Genomic DNA, 13,286 nt, shown 5'->3' with positions numbered 1-13,286 from the left:
AGAATTTTTTCATGATAATTATGACGTCATATGTCACGTGGTATGGGCGCCATCTTGGAAAAACCGAAAAACTTTGCATCTCCATATCTCCGAAAGCGCTGAATAGAAAGAATTGAGACATGGCTCATTGTAAAGAACTCTCCATGGGGAATAAATATGTTAATGATGATGTCATAGGTGCCTCCATTATGACGTCATAATTCGACAAGTACAAAATTGCATCGGATCAAGATGAAATTTATTGAGCGTCATCCAGGGAGAAGTATGTGAAGGAAAAAAAATAATGACGTCATCGGTCACGTGGTTCAGCCGCCATATTTTTTTTAACACAAAAGCCTGAAACAGCACTGAAAACATGTCCCGGTGAGGGTCTGCAATCTCTGATTGTTCTTTCTAGTTGTTATTAGTCCCCTACTGGTGTACACCGGAGGGGACTATAGGTTTGCACGCCGTCCCTCCGTCTGTCAGTCTGTCCGTCTGTCCATCTGTCCGTCCGTCAGTCTGTCAGTCCGTCAGTCCGTCAGTCTGTCAGTCTGTCAGTCCGTCAGTCCGTCAGTCCGTCCGTCACACAAAGAACAGTTTTCCGGACGTTTTTTCTAAACTCTTAAAGCCAATGATTTCAAACTTGGTACATGGTTTCCTCATGATAAGTTACAGATCAAGTTCGAACTTCACGACGTTTCGATCATTTTTGACAAAGTTATGGCACTTTGAACTTTGGGAATTCTGATAATTCTGATGATCCTTAACTCAGTGCCATTTTAAGTTTTAATTTCCTTTAAAAAAGATTTTCTCTGCAATAATTCGACCGATTGAGATCAAATTTTCACCATACGAGGGACTCGGTCTGTAGAATATTTTAATGGTAATTATGACATCACAGGTCACGTGGTTCGGCCGCCATATTGTTTTCGTGAAAACACGAAAACCCCTTTTTCTCAGCAACGGCTGAACAGATCGAGGCCAAACTTTGCAGGCAAAATCGCATACCCATGACGAACAAAAAAGTCAGCGAGCATGACGTCATGCATCACATAGTTTCAGAGTTATGATGTTTTTAAGCATAAACCTTTAAAACCGAGCTCCTCCCTCATTTGTGATCCAATCGAGGGGAAACTTTACAGATCTGTTCAGCACGTTAGTCTACTAAAATGTCCTTTCGGAATTTGCGATAGGTCACGTGGTTTGGCAGATATCATTAATTAAACGAAAATATTTTTTAAAATGGATATCTCATGCTTATTCTAGAGTTCTCCTCAAGCCGCACCGCGCGCCCTCAGCCTCGTCTCACGAACGTCAACAGCGTGACGCAGCGCGCGCTTTCGGGAGGGGCGGAGCGAAGCCGAGCAACATATATATACACATCGATCATGAACCGGAAAATATAATAAATTACTGATATTTAGCGACTCGAAAGGTTCTTTATCAACAACTTATTTTCTCGGGCTTCTGCTGACCTTTCTGCAAGGTGTATTAAAATCGAAGTCCCGAGTGCGAATCACAGGTGAGCCCGTCCTGAGGTAATTAGCGATTGGGAACGATTCAGAACCTGTCGGTAAATAACCCTTGGTAAATTCCCCAACAGTTTTCCGGACGACAGACTTCCGGTAGGGGACGTGTATTGCAGCGCAATACTCAGAATGCTTGTTAGTTTGTGCATGCATGAGTTTGGGAAATGAATATGGAGAATTGTGAGGGATGTAGAATGTGGTGGTAATGTAGGGAAGAGGATGGGGGAGGGAATGATGGGAACAGGGAAAGGAGGAAAGAGTACTAGGGGGTTGGGGGGGGGGGTTGATGGGGGTGCAATGAGGAAGAAGAAGAGGGTGAGGGGAAGAGGAGGGTGATGAGGAAAGGAGGGTGAGGAGGAAGAAGGTGGTGAGGGTTGAGGGGGATGATTGAGAAGGAAGAGGATGGTGAGTGATGAGGGGAAGAGGAGGGGTCAAGGAGAAGTGGAGAAGGAGAGGTGAGGTAGAAGAAGAGGGTGAGTGTAGAGGAGGGTGAGAAGGAAATTGATGGGGAGTGTTGATATGGGGTTGAGGGAAAGAGAATGGTGAGGGGAGGAAGAGGAGGAGGAGGGATGAGAATGAAGAGGGTGAAGGGGAAGAGCAGGTGGAGGGATTAGAGGGAAGAGGAGTGGTGAGGGGAAAGAGGAGGGGAGGAGTGGGGAGGAAGAGGAGGAGAGGGATGAGAGGGAAGAGGCATGGTGAGGAGAAGAGGAGGGCAAGGGATGAGGGTAAGAGGAGGAGGAGGGGTGAGGGAGAAAGGCGAAAGCAGACAGGAAGGATTGTTATGAAACGAATGTATTTTTACAGAGGAATTATACAAAGTACTGTAGATTGTTTTCTGTAAAAGAAATATATCGCTCCTCATTCTCATTAAGTTCTAAAGACTGTCCCGCATTCATCGCACTGATGAAAACCATTTGATAAGGAATCTCGTGTAAAGCAGCATGTCGTGCAAGTTTTGCGCCGTTAGCCATGCATTCTTATCCTTCATTAGTAGGCCTACAGTGGTCACACGTCGCATAGAACTGCAAGGCCTGAAAGAGTGCAGTCTTGGAAACACAGGCTGTGCATTTCAGAACTGTTCTAAAAAGAGTACCTATCATTAATTAAGGCATTGAAACCTCAAAAATTTGCAATTTATGTCAATTATAAAGCAAGTTCAAGGAAAAGAGGAGAGAGAGGAAAAGGAGAGTAAGGGAATCAGTGGCGTCATTAGGGGTTGTGGCGCCTGGGGCAAAAATTAAGTACTACAGGCTTTGGCATAGTCAGGAATTTATATTACTTAGGCAGTTAAGACCGAAAAATAGGGCGTATCGTTCATTTTTTCAGGAAAGCACCAAATTTGGCACAGATGTAGTATGGACCTATACAATTGTTTTCCTGAGGGGCGCCCAAAAATTCAGAACCCCTGGTGGCCGCCATATTGAATTTCAACATGACCGCCCTCGGTGACCTATTTCCCTCAATAACTTCTATACTATGAGCGATAACACCACAGTTCCAGTGTCTTACCCCATGTTTTCATGGTCTCTGAATCCAATGGGATCAATTGCATAAAGATTGGCATCCATCATCTTTAATTTCAAGATGGCCGCCATGGTGTTTCCATTTTCCTTGAATCTCTCATAGTATTTCAGGTAAAATTTCAATTCCAAGTGATACACATTGTTTTATTGGTCTCTGATAACAATGGAATGGTACTAGTACCGACTGCAAAGCCGCAATGAGCCGGCGAAGCCAAAGCCTCTTGCCACTATTTTTACCCATCACTATGGCATCAGTAGGTTAGGTAGTTGGTAGTAGGTAGGTGTAGTAGGTACCGTACCTGGTAAGACTTGGTAAAAGAGAAGAGCAGACAGTCCTCAAAAAAACATGACCCATCACCAGGGACATCTACTGCAGCATATTCCCAAAAAGAAGACAATGGTGTCACATCCGATGGCTTTACTTGGTGCAACGTAAAAACCTCTCTCAAGTTACCACGGACTGTTGTCGAATCATGTTTCAGTGATGATAGCACTGGTGGAGGTTGTACCATTTTTCCTTTCATTTCGGTTCTTGTTCTTTCTCCGTAACAGACAACAGTGCCCAAAGCAATGACGATTTAGCTTAGGAAATTTGAGCATATGATGAGAACTATTTCGAGCAGTATATGCTTATGCGTGATTCGGTTGTTTTGCACCAACCTCGTTCCCGGCGTCGCAGACGTGTCGAGGGCGCTGGTAAGATGTCCTGTGTCGAGGGCGCTGATTGGCTGATTCTGTTCCCCGACGGCCACGAGGTTTCTAAAAAATAATTTTTCGTCAATGTGAGAATATTTGACGCCGTTTTCACCGTCCGAAACGCGTAATAAGCTTGTAAAAAAATATTTTTTCAAATGCTCGAATCTCATTGGTTCTGGTCTTTGATGACGATTTTCGTTGAAGATAACGAGGTTGGTCTTAACGTATTTTAATTACTAATGAGAGGTTTCATTAGATTATGAATCAAAGAACGCCGGGTGAAACAAACTCCTATTGAACTTTTTCGCAATTGTTTTATGCAAACTTCCGCATCCGGTCGATGGCTGTCTCCAGCACTCCATCCAGTGAGTGATTTCATTTTAGAAATATTTTTGCAAATGCTCGACTCTCATTGGGTCCGGTGTTTGGTGACGCGTTTTGTTGAAGATAACCAGGCCCGTGCGGGCCGATGTTAGTCTTAAATTATTTTATTAATACATCGGAGGTGCCTAAGATTGTGAATCAAACGACGACGGGTGAAAGAAACTCCAAATGAACGTTTTAAGTTTGTTATGCATACTTCCGCCTGCACAAGATGGCTGCGCCCACTGCGCTTCGGATTCTCGAGCCAAGGCATAATCAGGTTTTCAACATAATACGTACTCGTTTATTGACAACACCGGCTTCGCCGGCTATTAATTAATCAAAGTTACACACAGTTGCAGTTTTAACTTAAAATATTGTGGGCACTTGAAAGGTGGAGGCTCTCGCACAGACGCGTAGTACTACAAGCTCTGTCCATCGCAGTCACACAGTGATGTGCAGGGCAGATTTGCCCTGGAGCATTTACAGTTGCCTTTACTTACAGGCCGACTTACAATGGCAGCTTGTAAGCTCTGAACATGCCTCCTGTATCAGTGGTATTGTGGTCCAAATTGGTGTCCAAGAAGTCCCTGTTTTCATCCAGCCCCAATCAGCTGGTGATGGAAGTTCTGGGTAGGGCACAAGTGCCTGACTCCATACGTGTCCAGCCTGAAAACATGCACGTTTTAGGTGTTGTTCGAAGGCGTCTGCTGTTGGGGGAATGTGATCAATTGTTCTTGCCTTCTTCATGAACAAGTGTCGGCGCATGTCATTCACTGTCTTTGTCTCGGTAGTCCGGTCATAGAGGCTGGCAACATATCTTTCTATGCTCTGCAGTTCCATAGTAATAGCGTCCACAGATGGCCTATAAGCGGGAGCTTGAAAGGTCTGCGTGATGCTGGGGTATGCCTCCCAAGCCTTCCAGGCTGTCTTTTTCCCAATTTGGGCAAAAAATGACACTGTGTCGCAGCCAGTGAAGGCATGAAATAATGGCAAAGACTCGGACTTCCTGCGGCCAAGGCCGGTGGCAATTTTATGGATGGCAAGGTAGCGGTAGCTTTTACCAGTGCCAATGGCAATCCAGAGTTCCTCCACACCATGTGACTGGTAGGTAAAGTAGTGTGCTATTGCCAAGACCACAATATCAGAATCTACAGTTCGAATCAATACCCGTTTTCTCCCCTTTTTTTACGGCATCCAGGACATGTAAAAGGACTCTTGTATCCGCTTCTTCTTGTGTACCTGGGCTCAGGTTCTTGATGTCGGCATCTGGTTGCGATGTTAGCACGCTGTCACCAATAGTTGCATAGATCTCCTTTCCTTTCAAACCATCCAACACCATATGCGATAAGAATCTGAACAACTCCTCCTTGTTTTCATCATTCCGCAAGAAACTTTTCCAGTTCCCTGGTATCTTCGTTGCAGGTAGAATGCGATGGCGCGATCCGGACCCCCTCTCTTGACGTGTGGCAGATTTTAGGCTGTCTGGATGATAGGTGTCCCATACAATGTCTACACGGCTGGTGTCTCGCAGTTGACATTCAAAGTATGGGATGAAAATGTTCTGGCCATATTCATAGAAGTTTTTTGCTGAGTCCCCTGGCAGAAGGTGGACAACTGCCGCCCCATCAAAGACCTTTGCTTCCACCTGTGGACCCACATGGACAGCAGGGGAAACTTTCTCCAACGATTGTAAGAGGTCCGATTTAGCGCCCTGCCGCATTTTGCCATTGTTGGTGATCGCTGGAGGAAACGCCTGGTTCTCATGGCAGAAGAAGTTGTCCAAGTCTCCTTCTCGCCGCTGACTTGCAATGTACAATCGTGAAAACAGATGGCAGTCATTCTTGAGTTCTGCTATCATTCCCTTCACCTTTGATTTACCAACTTGCTTTTGACTATTGAAAAGTGGAAGCTTATTCCGAGAGATTACATCATCTATAGCTTTCTCCTGCTTCTCCAGACGCTCTTCTATGAATGTTTGGTACTGTGTTTTACCAATCTTTTTAACGTGCATGACAGTCTCTCTAACGCTGGATGGCATTATTTCCTTCGATTCAAGTGATAGAAGATCATTGCTGTCATCTTCGAACGGGTTGCCCATCTCCTCAATGGTTGAAACAAGGGAGCGCACATCTTTGGCAAATGCTTGTTGAAAACTACCAGTTTGTTCATGGTGTAGGTCCCTTTGCTCCTTCAGCTTCAAGTACAACTCTTCAAACTCTTCGATCATTCGAGCTACCTCAGGGCCTGCTGTCATCCACCTCCTCATTGCAGCAGGGTTTTCAGTCAGGCCGACCGCTCCACCATCTCCTTTCACGAGTACATTCAATTGTTCGTGAGCCTGATCGAGGCCTATTGATGAGAATTTCTGTCCAGTCTTGTTGGCAGTGAATGAGCCCTGGTAGAAGTTCTGGTAGACATGTGGACTAGTTTCTCGGAGCGCCACCATATCTCGCACATGAACAGGCAACCATCTGGCATAGTTAGTGTGATCCATGGAAAAAAAACCAGGATACTAGTTGTGCTGTGGACTCCACATAGAGCTTGAAGTTTGAGCAACGAATGGATCTGACAAACTGGAAGATGGACAGCTGGAAGTCTAAGACAGTAGACCAGTACAAAAACTGTGGATGGCTATCTCTTTGTCCTGAGCACCAGTCGTCAAAGCTTCTTGGTTGATCTGTGACCTCCAGATACGTTCCATATGCTTTCTTCTGCAAAATGCGTAGTGCGGCTGCTGTGACTTGGTGTGCATGCCTGGCTTTGCACAAGTTGGATGCATGGATTAGAGAATCAGCTGTACCCGCTGTAGCGATGTCAGCCTTGGTTATGGCATTCGTCCATCCACTGCCGTCCATGAAATCACCAATTGTCTTGAGGGCAGCCATCTCCGTGTGCAGTGGCCCCAACATCATTACCAATTTGTCTTCACCATAAAGTTCAGGATGACTCCACTGTATCTGCTTGCCAAGTGCATAGAGGGGTTGATCCATCGTGATGACTGGTACTTGCTCTGGATTCAGGAGTTGTGTGGCAGCCTTTACAACGTTTATGACGTGAGTGATCATGGCAACAGATGTTGATTTTTCTCTAAACATTGGCATCAAGGCTGTGGTCGCCTTCGGCTTCACCATCTGATGTAGGTGGCCAGCATGATATGCAGCCCAAGATATGAACTCATCACGATCTGATTTCCCTGAATCATACCATCTTTTCAGTTCCTCCAACCAGTTTGTCTCCAACTTTCTGTCTTGCACCCATGCATCAGACATTGCCTTTACAGGCCCTTGCAGTTTTGGCGCGAAGAGGTGTTTTGGAAAGCCATCAGCAGGCAACACACTTGTGTAGGTTGCAGGGAGTGGTTGAATTTGTTTGGGTCCCTCTTTCGATATTATCAATCTTCCACGGTCTTCTCCAGGATCATCCTCTGTTGGGTGCTGGCAGAGCGATATCGCAGTTCCATGGAAGGAATCCTTTGCAGTCACCGAGCTGGGATTGTGGTCTATATTATCTGCTTGTTCTGTCGTGAAAACGACAGAGCGTAGCTTGGGAGGACAAACAACACCATCGGCTTTAAACTGTTGAATAGCAGCATTTGCAGCACTCACTGACAATCCCAGGATGCGGTCGTACGACACACACAGTCCTAGACTATAGAAGCGATCTATGAGCTGCCGACTGCGCGTTTCAGAATGTACTTTTAATGCTATATAGATTGGTACCGGATTTTCTCGGTCTCTGTTGTGGCGAACGATTTCCCTTTCCTTTGCTGCTGATTTCACACTACTAAATGCAAGCAACTGTGCAATAGTCCTACCTGCTTTTGCAACTGACTCCTCTTTCCCTGTCTGATGCACAATGCTAGGGCCTTCTAAAATCATGGTCACCAGAACTAAGAGAGAACTTGGAATGCTGGCATCTGCGAAAGTCCCATTAAAACAATAATTCCCTTGAAAGATCTGTCTTCTCACTATCTGTGCTGCCCTGGCCAAGTTAATAGCTGCAGCATCGAAGTAGCTTTCGCAAGCTCTCTTCAGAGCATCCCCAACATCAGTGTCAAAAGCTAGCATCACATCATTACCCTTTTTAATGGCTGACAGGGATGGACAGTATGACAGTAAGCTGTCTTTCAAACGTGTGGAATTCAAATTCACATCCTCTCCAACACCAAGGTCGTTCAGTCGGTCTTTGTAGATATTCACTAAATCTGCTAACCTAAAGACAGTGGCAAGACCCTGCTCACACTTCCGTGCCTCTTCAATGTAAGACAATAATTCAGCAAAGGCAATGCTACGACACCTTGGATCCTCTTCCCTGTCTGCTTTGTTAGATTGATGACCTAAGAACACTTTCGAGGCACGGTTGTAAAGTGCACTTAGACACCGCTTATGATACCTAGCCTCAATAGCCACCATATCTCCTCCAGCAAGTTTTCTTAGCAAGTGAGTGTCTTTCAGCATTACAGTATAGCGTCGGACATTTTCGTCTAAACCAAATGTAGAAGCCCTATGGAGTCCAGCATCTCCACCCAGTCCATCACAAAATAAACAAGTTGGTTCTGATTGCTCACTAATGTGCGACAGATTGATGAGACGACGTGTTTTCACTGGACTACCTCCCTGCTGTGCTTCTGATCCATCTAATGTCCGCTTCTTGGCAGAGGCGTACCTATCAATTTTGGAGACAGAAAGTTTACTTCTGCAGGACTTATGCCATGATGCAGTGTTCGATATCGATGTCATTTCAATGCCATTGCCATCATCAATGCGATCGAGGTCGATCTTGAATGGATCGTAGCCCTTTTCCTGTGCTAACTTCAGCTGACCATCCAACAACTTGCAGCTCACATCAGCATCCAAGCATGTGCCCCTCTTTGGCTGTTGAAGCGATTCTGATGTCGTCTCTTGACAAAGGACGCATAGACTCCAGTCAGTTGATGGGATGTCTGGTGGATCATCATGGCTCCCACTAGGGCGAGGTTGAACCAGGGTGAACTTCTTGGACATTTTCTCAATCTGAAAGAAAGAAATAGGACTTGAAAAAAATAAAATAATTCATACATAAAATAAAAGTGACATAATGGACATGTATTACACAGATAAAGTATTATTATTATTGATTAGATTGTGATTAGATAAACTAATTAAATAATGGCAATCAAACGCTGTGGCAGACACGTCTTACATGGCATACTATAGTATCGAAACATTACATTTGGTGCAAGATGTAGTATGGACCTATACAATTGTTTTCCTGAGGGGAGTTCCAGTGTCTTACCCCATGTAACTTTGATTAATTAATACCATTCCATTGTTATCAGAGACCAATAAAACAATGTGTATCACTTGGAATTGAAATTTTACCTAAAATACTATGAGAGATTCAAGGAAAATGGAAACACCATGGCGGCCATCTTGAAATTAAAGATGATGGATGCCAATCTTTATGCAATTGATCCCATTGGATTCAGAGACCATGAAAACATGGGGTAAGACACTGGAACTGTGGTGTTATCGCTCATAGTATAGAAGTTATTGAGGGAAATAGGTCACAGAGGGTGGTCATGTTGAAATTCAATATGGCGGCCACCAGGGGTTCTGAATTTTTGGGCGCCCCTCAGGAAAACAATTGTATAGGTCCATACTACATCTGTGCCAAATTTGGTGCTTTCCTGAAAAAATGAACGATGCTTCCTCTTAACTGGCTAACTATATAGGGGGGGGGGGGGGGGGGGGCATATGAAAGAGCTCCAAGCTTCCCAGCAGGCTCAACAGCAGACCAGAGCTACCCTACTCTTCCCAAAGAACATCATGGAAACTTTAACGTCCATTAACTATTGCTGGCAGATGCGACACCCAATTTAACGTCCATTCGAGGGACTACACACATTGATGAATCACCCCGACTGTGAAACAACAGGATGACAGTTTACAGCTGGGGCAGGAACAGGATTCAAACCCAGGTGAGATAGCTTAGAGGCGAGTGTGCGTACCCTGAGGCCATCCTGCCAGCCGAACACACTCGCTGAGGCCTCTCACCACGTTTACCCTTCTGTCCAGACCCCTCAAGTGCCAGCGCCTTCTTCACTTTCAATTCCCTTTATAAATGACAAAGTGTAATAAGATAGAAAAATTAAGTTTTGAAAGCAAATAAGTAACTTTTATTACTTTGATGGAACTTTATTTTCCTCCTATATATTTATGCAATAAGTTGGCTGACAGGATGGCCGAGAGGTACGCACACTCGTCTCTAACCTGTCTAGCCTGGGTTTGAATCCCGACCCAACTACAAACTGTCAGTTCGGTGTTTCACAGGCAGAGTGATTCATCATTGTGTGTGCCTTCCCTCGGATGGAAGTTAAACTGGGAGTCCCGTTTGCCAGCACGCGTTGGTGGACGTTAATAGACCCCCCCCCCCCCCCATGGTGTCCTTCGCAAAGAGTAGGCGAGTATCACCGGCACCATGGCCAGATTTCAAATTCCTGCCCTAACTAGGCGAATGTCAGGCCTAACCAGGCCGGTTCGTGAAAGACTTGGGCCAAGCTTCCCCCGGCCGTCCATCTATGTTCGCGTTCCATCTATGTTCATGCTCGGGGCGATCGCCCCCATCCGCCCCACTATTACTAACTACCTATGATGGGAATAAAGGAAGGGGGACAATGGTAAGGGGAGTAAAGGAAGGGGTGTAAAGGAAGTAGAGTAAACGAAGGAGAGTAAAGGAAGGGGAGTAAAGGAAGGGGAGTAAAGGAAGTAGAGTAAAGGAAATAGAGAAAAAGAAGTAGAGCAAAGGAAGGGGAGTAAAGGAAGTAGAGTAAAGTAAGGAGAGTAAAGGAAGGGGAGTAAAGGAAATAGAGAAAAGGAAGTAGAGCAAAGGAAGAGCAAAGGAAGGGGAGTAAAGGAAGTAGAGTAAAGTAAGGAGAGTAAAGGAAGTAGAGTAAAGGAAATAGAGAAAAGGAAATAGAGCAAAGTAAGGAGAGCAAAGGAAGGGGAGTAAAGGAAGTAGAGTAAAGGAAGAGAGCAAAGGAAGGGGAGTAAAGGAAGAGAGCAAAGGAAGGGGAGTAAAGGAAGGGGAGTAAAGTAAGGAGAGCAAAGGAAGGGGAGTAAAGGAAGTAGAGTAAAGGAAGCGAGCAAAGGAAGGGGAGTAAAGGAAGAGAGCAAAGGAAGGGGAGTAAAGGAAGGGGAGTAAAGGAAGTAGGGTGAAGTAAGGAGAGTAAAGGAAGGGGAGTAAAGGAAGGGGAGTAAAAGAAGTAGAGTAAAGGAAATAAAGAAAAGGAAGTAGAGCAAATGAAGAGAGTAAAGGAAGGGGAGTAAAGGAAGTTGAGTAAAGGAAGGGGAGTAAAGGAAGGGGAGCAAAAGAAGGAGAGTAAAGGAAGGGGAGTAAAGGACAGGGAGTAAAGAAGGGGAGTGAAGGCTTCACCCACAGAGAAGAGAGTGGGTTGATCTTTGCCATTTTGTGTTGATCATACGAAATATAATTGACTACAAATGGCATATTCAGATAATCATAATTTTATTATTAGTGGGGCGGCTTAGCCCAAATATTCAAAAGAATTGTGCCTTTTGTGATACAAGCACCAAATTTGGCACAAATGTACATTAATATGTTGCGAACATTTTCAGATATTGGGCCACTTGAAATTCTCTCTTTATGTCCGCCATATTGGATTTCAAAATGGCCGCCACTTGAAATCTACATTTGCTATTATCTCTGGACGTAATGCAGCTATTGACTTGATTCTGGTATCTAAATGTATGTTTTTGGGGGCAAGGAATCCAATGGTACCAATTTCAACTTAATATTATCTATCACAGTCTGTTATATAATTTTATTTGGAAATTATCTAGGCAAATATTGGATTCAACACAATACTTTGAAAAGAATGTCTTAGTTCTGTAAATATAAATAAAATAAAAAACTATACTAAATCACTAGTAACAACTCAGACAAGCTCATATATACTGGCAGTCTAAAATATAAATTCATATCCCATTAGGAAACAAAGTGACCCATTCATTTGTGTTTTTCATATGCATATTTTATGTAACATTACATTCATATTGTCAATAAATACCAAACATGCATAATCCCCTTTTCCTAGACCCTTTAAGCCATCTTTTGTGTTTCTAGAGTACAGAAATTTCTTGTATAGGCTTCCATCTGTCTTGTTTCCTTAACAATGCACTGTAGCATGTCTTTAACAATGTTTACAAACATGACTTCACTACATGTCTTTAATCACAGCCCTGACCCAAATAAAAGAGTAGAGAGGCTGCATGTGTGTTGACCCACATCAACTGTGTTCTTTGTGTGTGGCTGTGTTTAAATCACCTTGTGACTCCACATAAATGAGTTAATTACATACAATCTGGGCTCAGCTAGACAACATTGTGTGGTCAGCAATGAAGACGAGAGTCTGAATTACATGTATGCAAAAGACATTGTGAACCAGTGAAGCAAATACACGGGTAAGCATGAATTAAATCTAGGGCATGATATAATTTCCATGATGTTTACCTCTACACTCAATGGTGGAAGGAGGTAATGTTTTGATCCCAGCTTGTCTGTATGTCTGTTTGTCTGTTAGTCCACAAAACTGGACACAAAGGAGATCGCAGATCCTGCTGCTGTGGAGACCGTGATGAATGCCAAGAGGATTGGCCAAGAGCAGTTCGAGGCTTTCACCAGAGAGTGTCTGTTGGACAGAACAAAGGCAGTGGACGCACCCATTCCTCGTAACAAGCTGAAGGTGTTCAGCACTTCCACTCCAAGAAGCCAGAGCAAAGGTCAGCAACAGCTCGCCTCCATCAAGAATGACCGTGAACTCTTCGCACGCCTGTACATTGGCTGCCAGAGGGATGGAAACCTTGAGGAGTTCTTTTGTCACGAGAATCAGGCATGTCCTCCTGCATTGTCTGATGGTGGAAGCCTCTGCACTGGTACCAAGAGTGATCTCCTCACATGCTTGGAAGAAGTCTCCGACGCAAAGACAGAGACTCCTGTCACGACCTGTATTGTGCTTGATGGAGCAGCCATCGTCCAGATGCTGAAGCCGGCTGCATCAAAGACCTTTGAAGAGTATGCACAACAGATCTTCATCCCATATATGTCCACGAAGCTGCAAACAGTGTCACGCCTGGATCTGGTCTGGGATACTTACCTTGCTGATTCACTGAAAGGTAGTACACGTGCAAAG

The 13,286-nt window shown here is 44.5% G+C and overlaps 1 protein-coding gene across 4 annotated transcripts in view; it reads right to left on the bottom strand.

The window, feature by feature from the left end:
- HACE1 (HECT domain and ankyrin repeat containing E3 ubiquitin protein ligase 1) overlaps positions 1-13,286 on the bottom strand; it is a 612,560-nt gene that overhangs the window by 9,191 nt on the left and 590,083 nt on the right. Inside the window, exon 22 of one of the 4 annotated variants that reach the window (XM_078768515.1) lies at positions 8,899-9,108. The exons of the other annotated variants lie outside the window; for them this stretch is intronic. Coding sequence (XP_078624641.1) covers positions 8,937-9,108 — 172 coding nt within the window. The 3' untranslated portion in view covers positions 8,899-8,936. Of the gene's footprint in view, positions 1-8,898; positions 9,109-13,286 lie in introns of those variants that run through there. 4 annotated transcript variants of the gene reach the window in all.

This window comes from Myxine glutinosa, chromosome 14 (genome assembly GCF_964187855.1).
Source record: "Myxine glutinosa chromosome 14, kmMyxGlut1.1, whole genome shotgun sequence".
In the NCBI taxonomy this organism is placed as follows: domain Eukaryota; kingdom Metazoa; phylum Chordata; class Myxini; order Myxiniformes; family Myxinidae; genus Myxine; species Myxine glutinosa.
The sequence above is the reverse complement of the archived record's forward strand: the minus strand, read 5'-3'. Positions and strand labels throughout refer to the sequence as shown.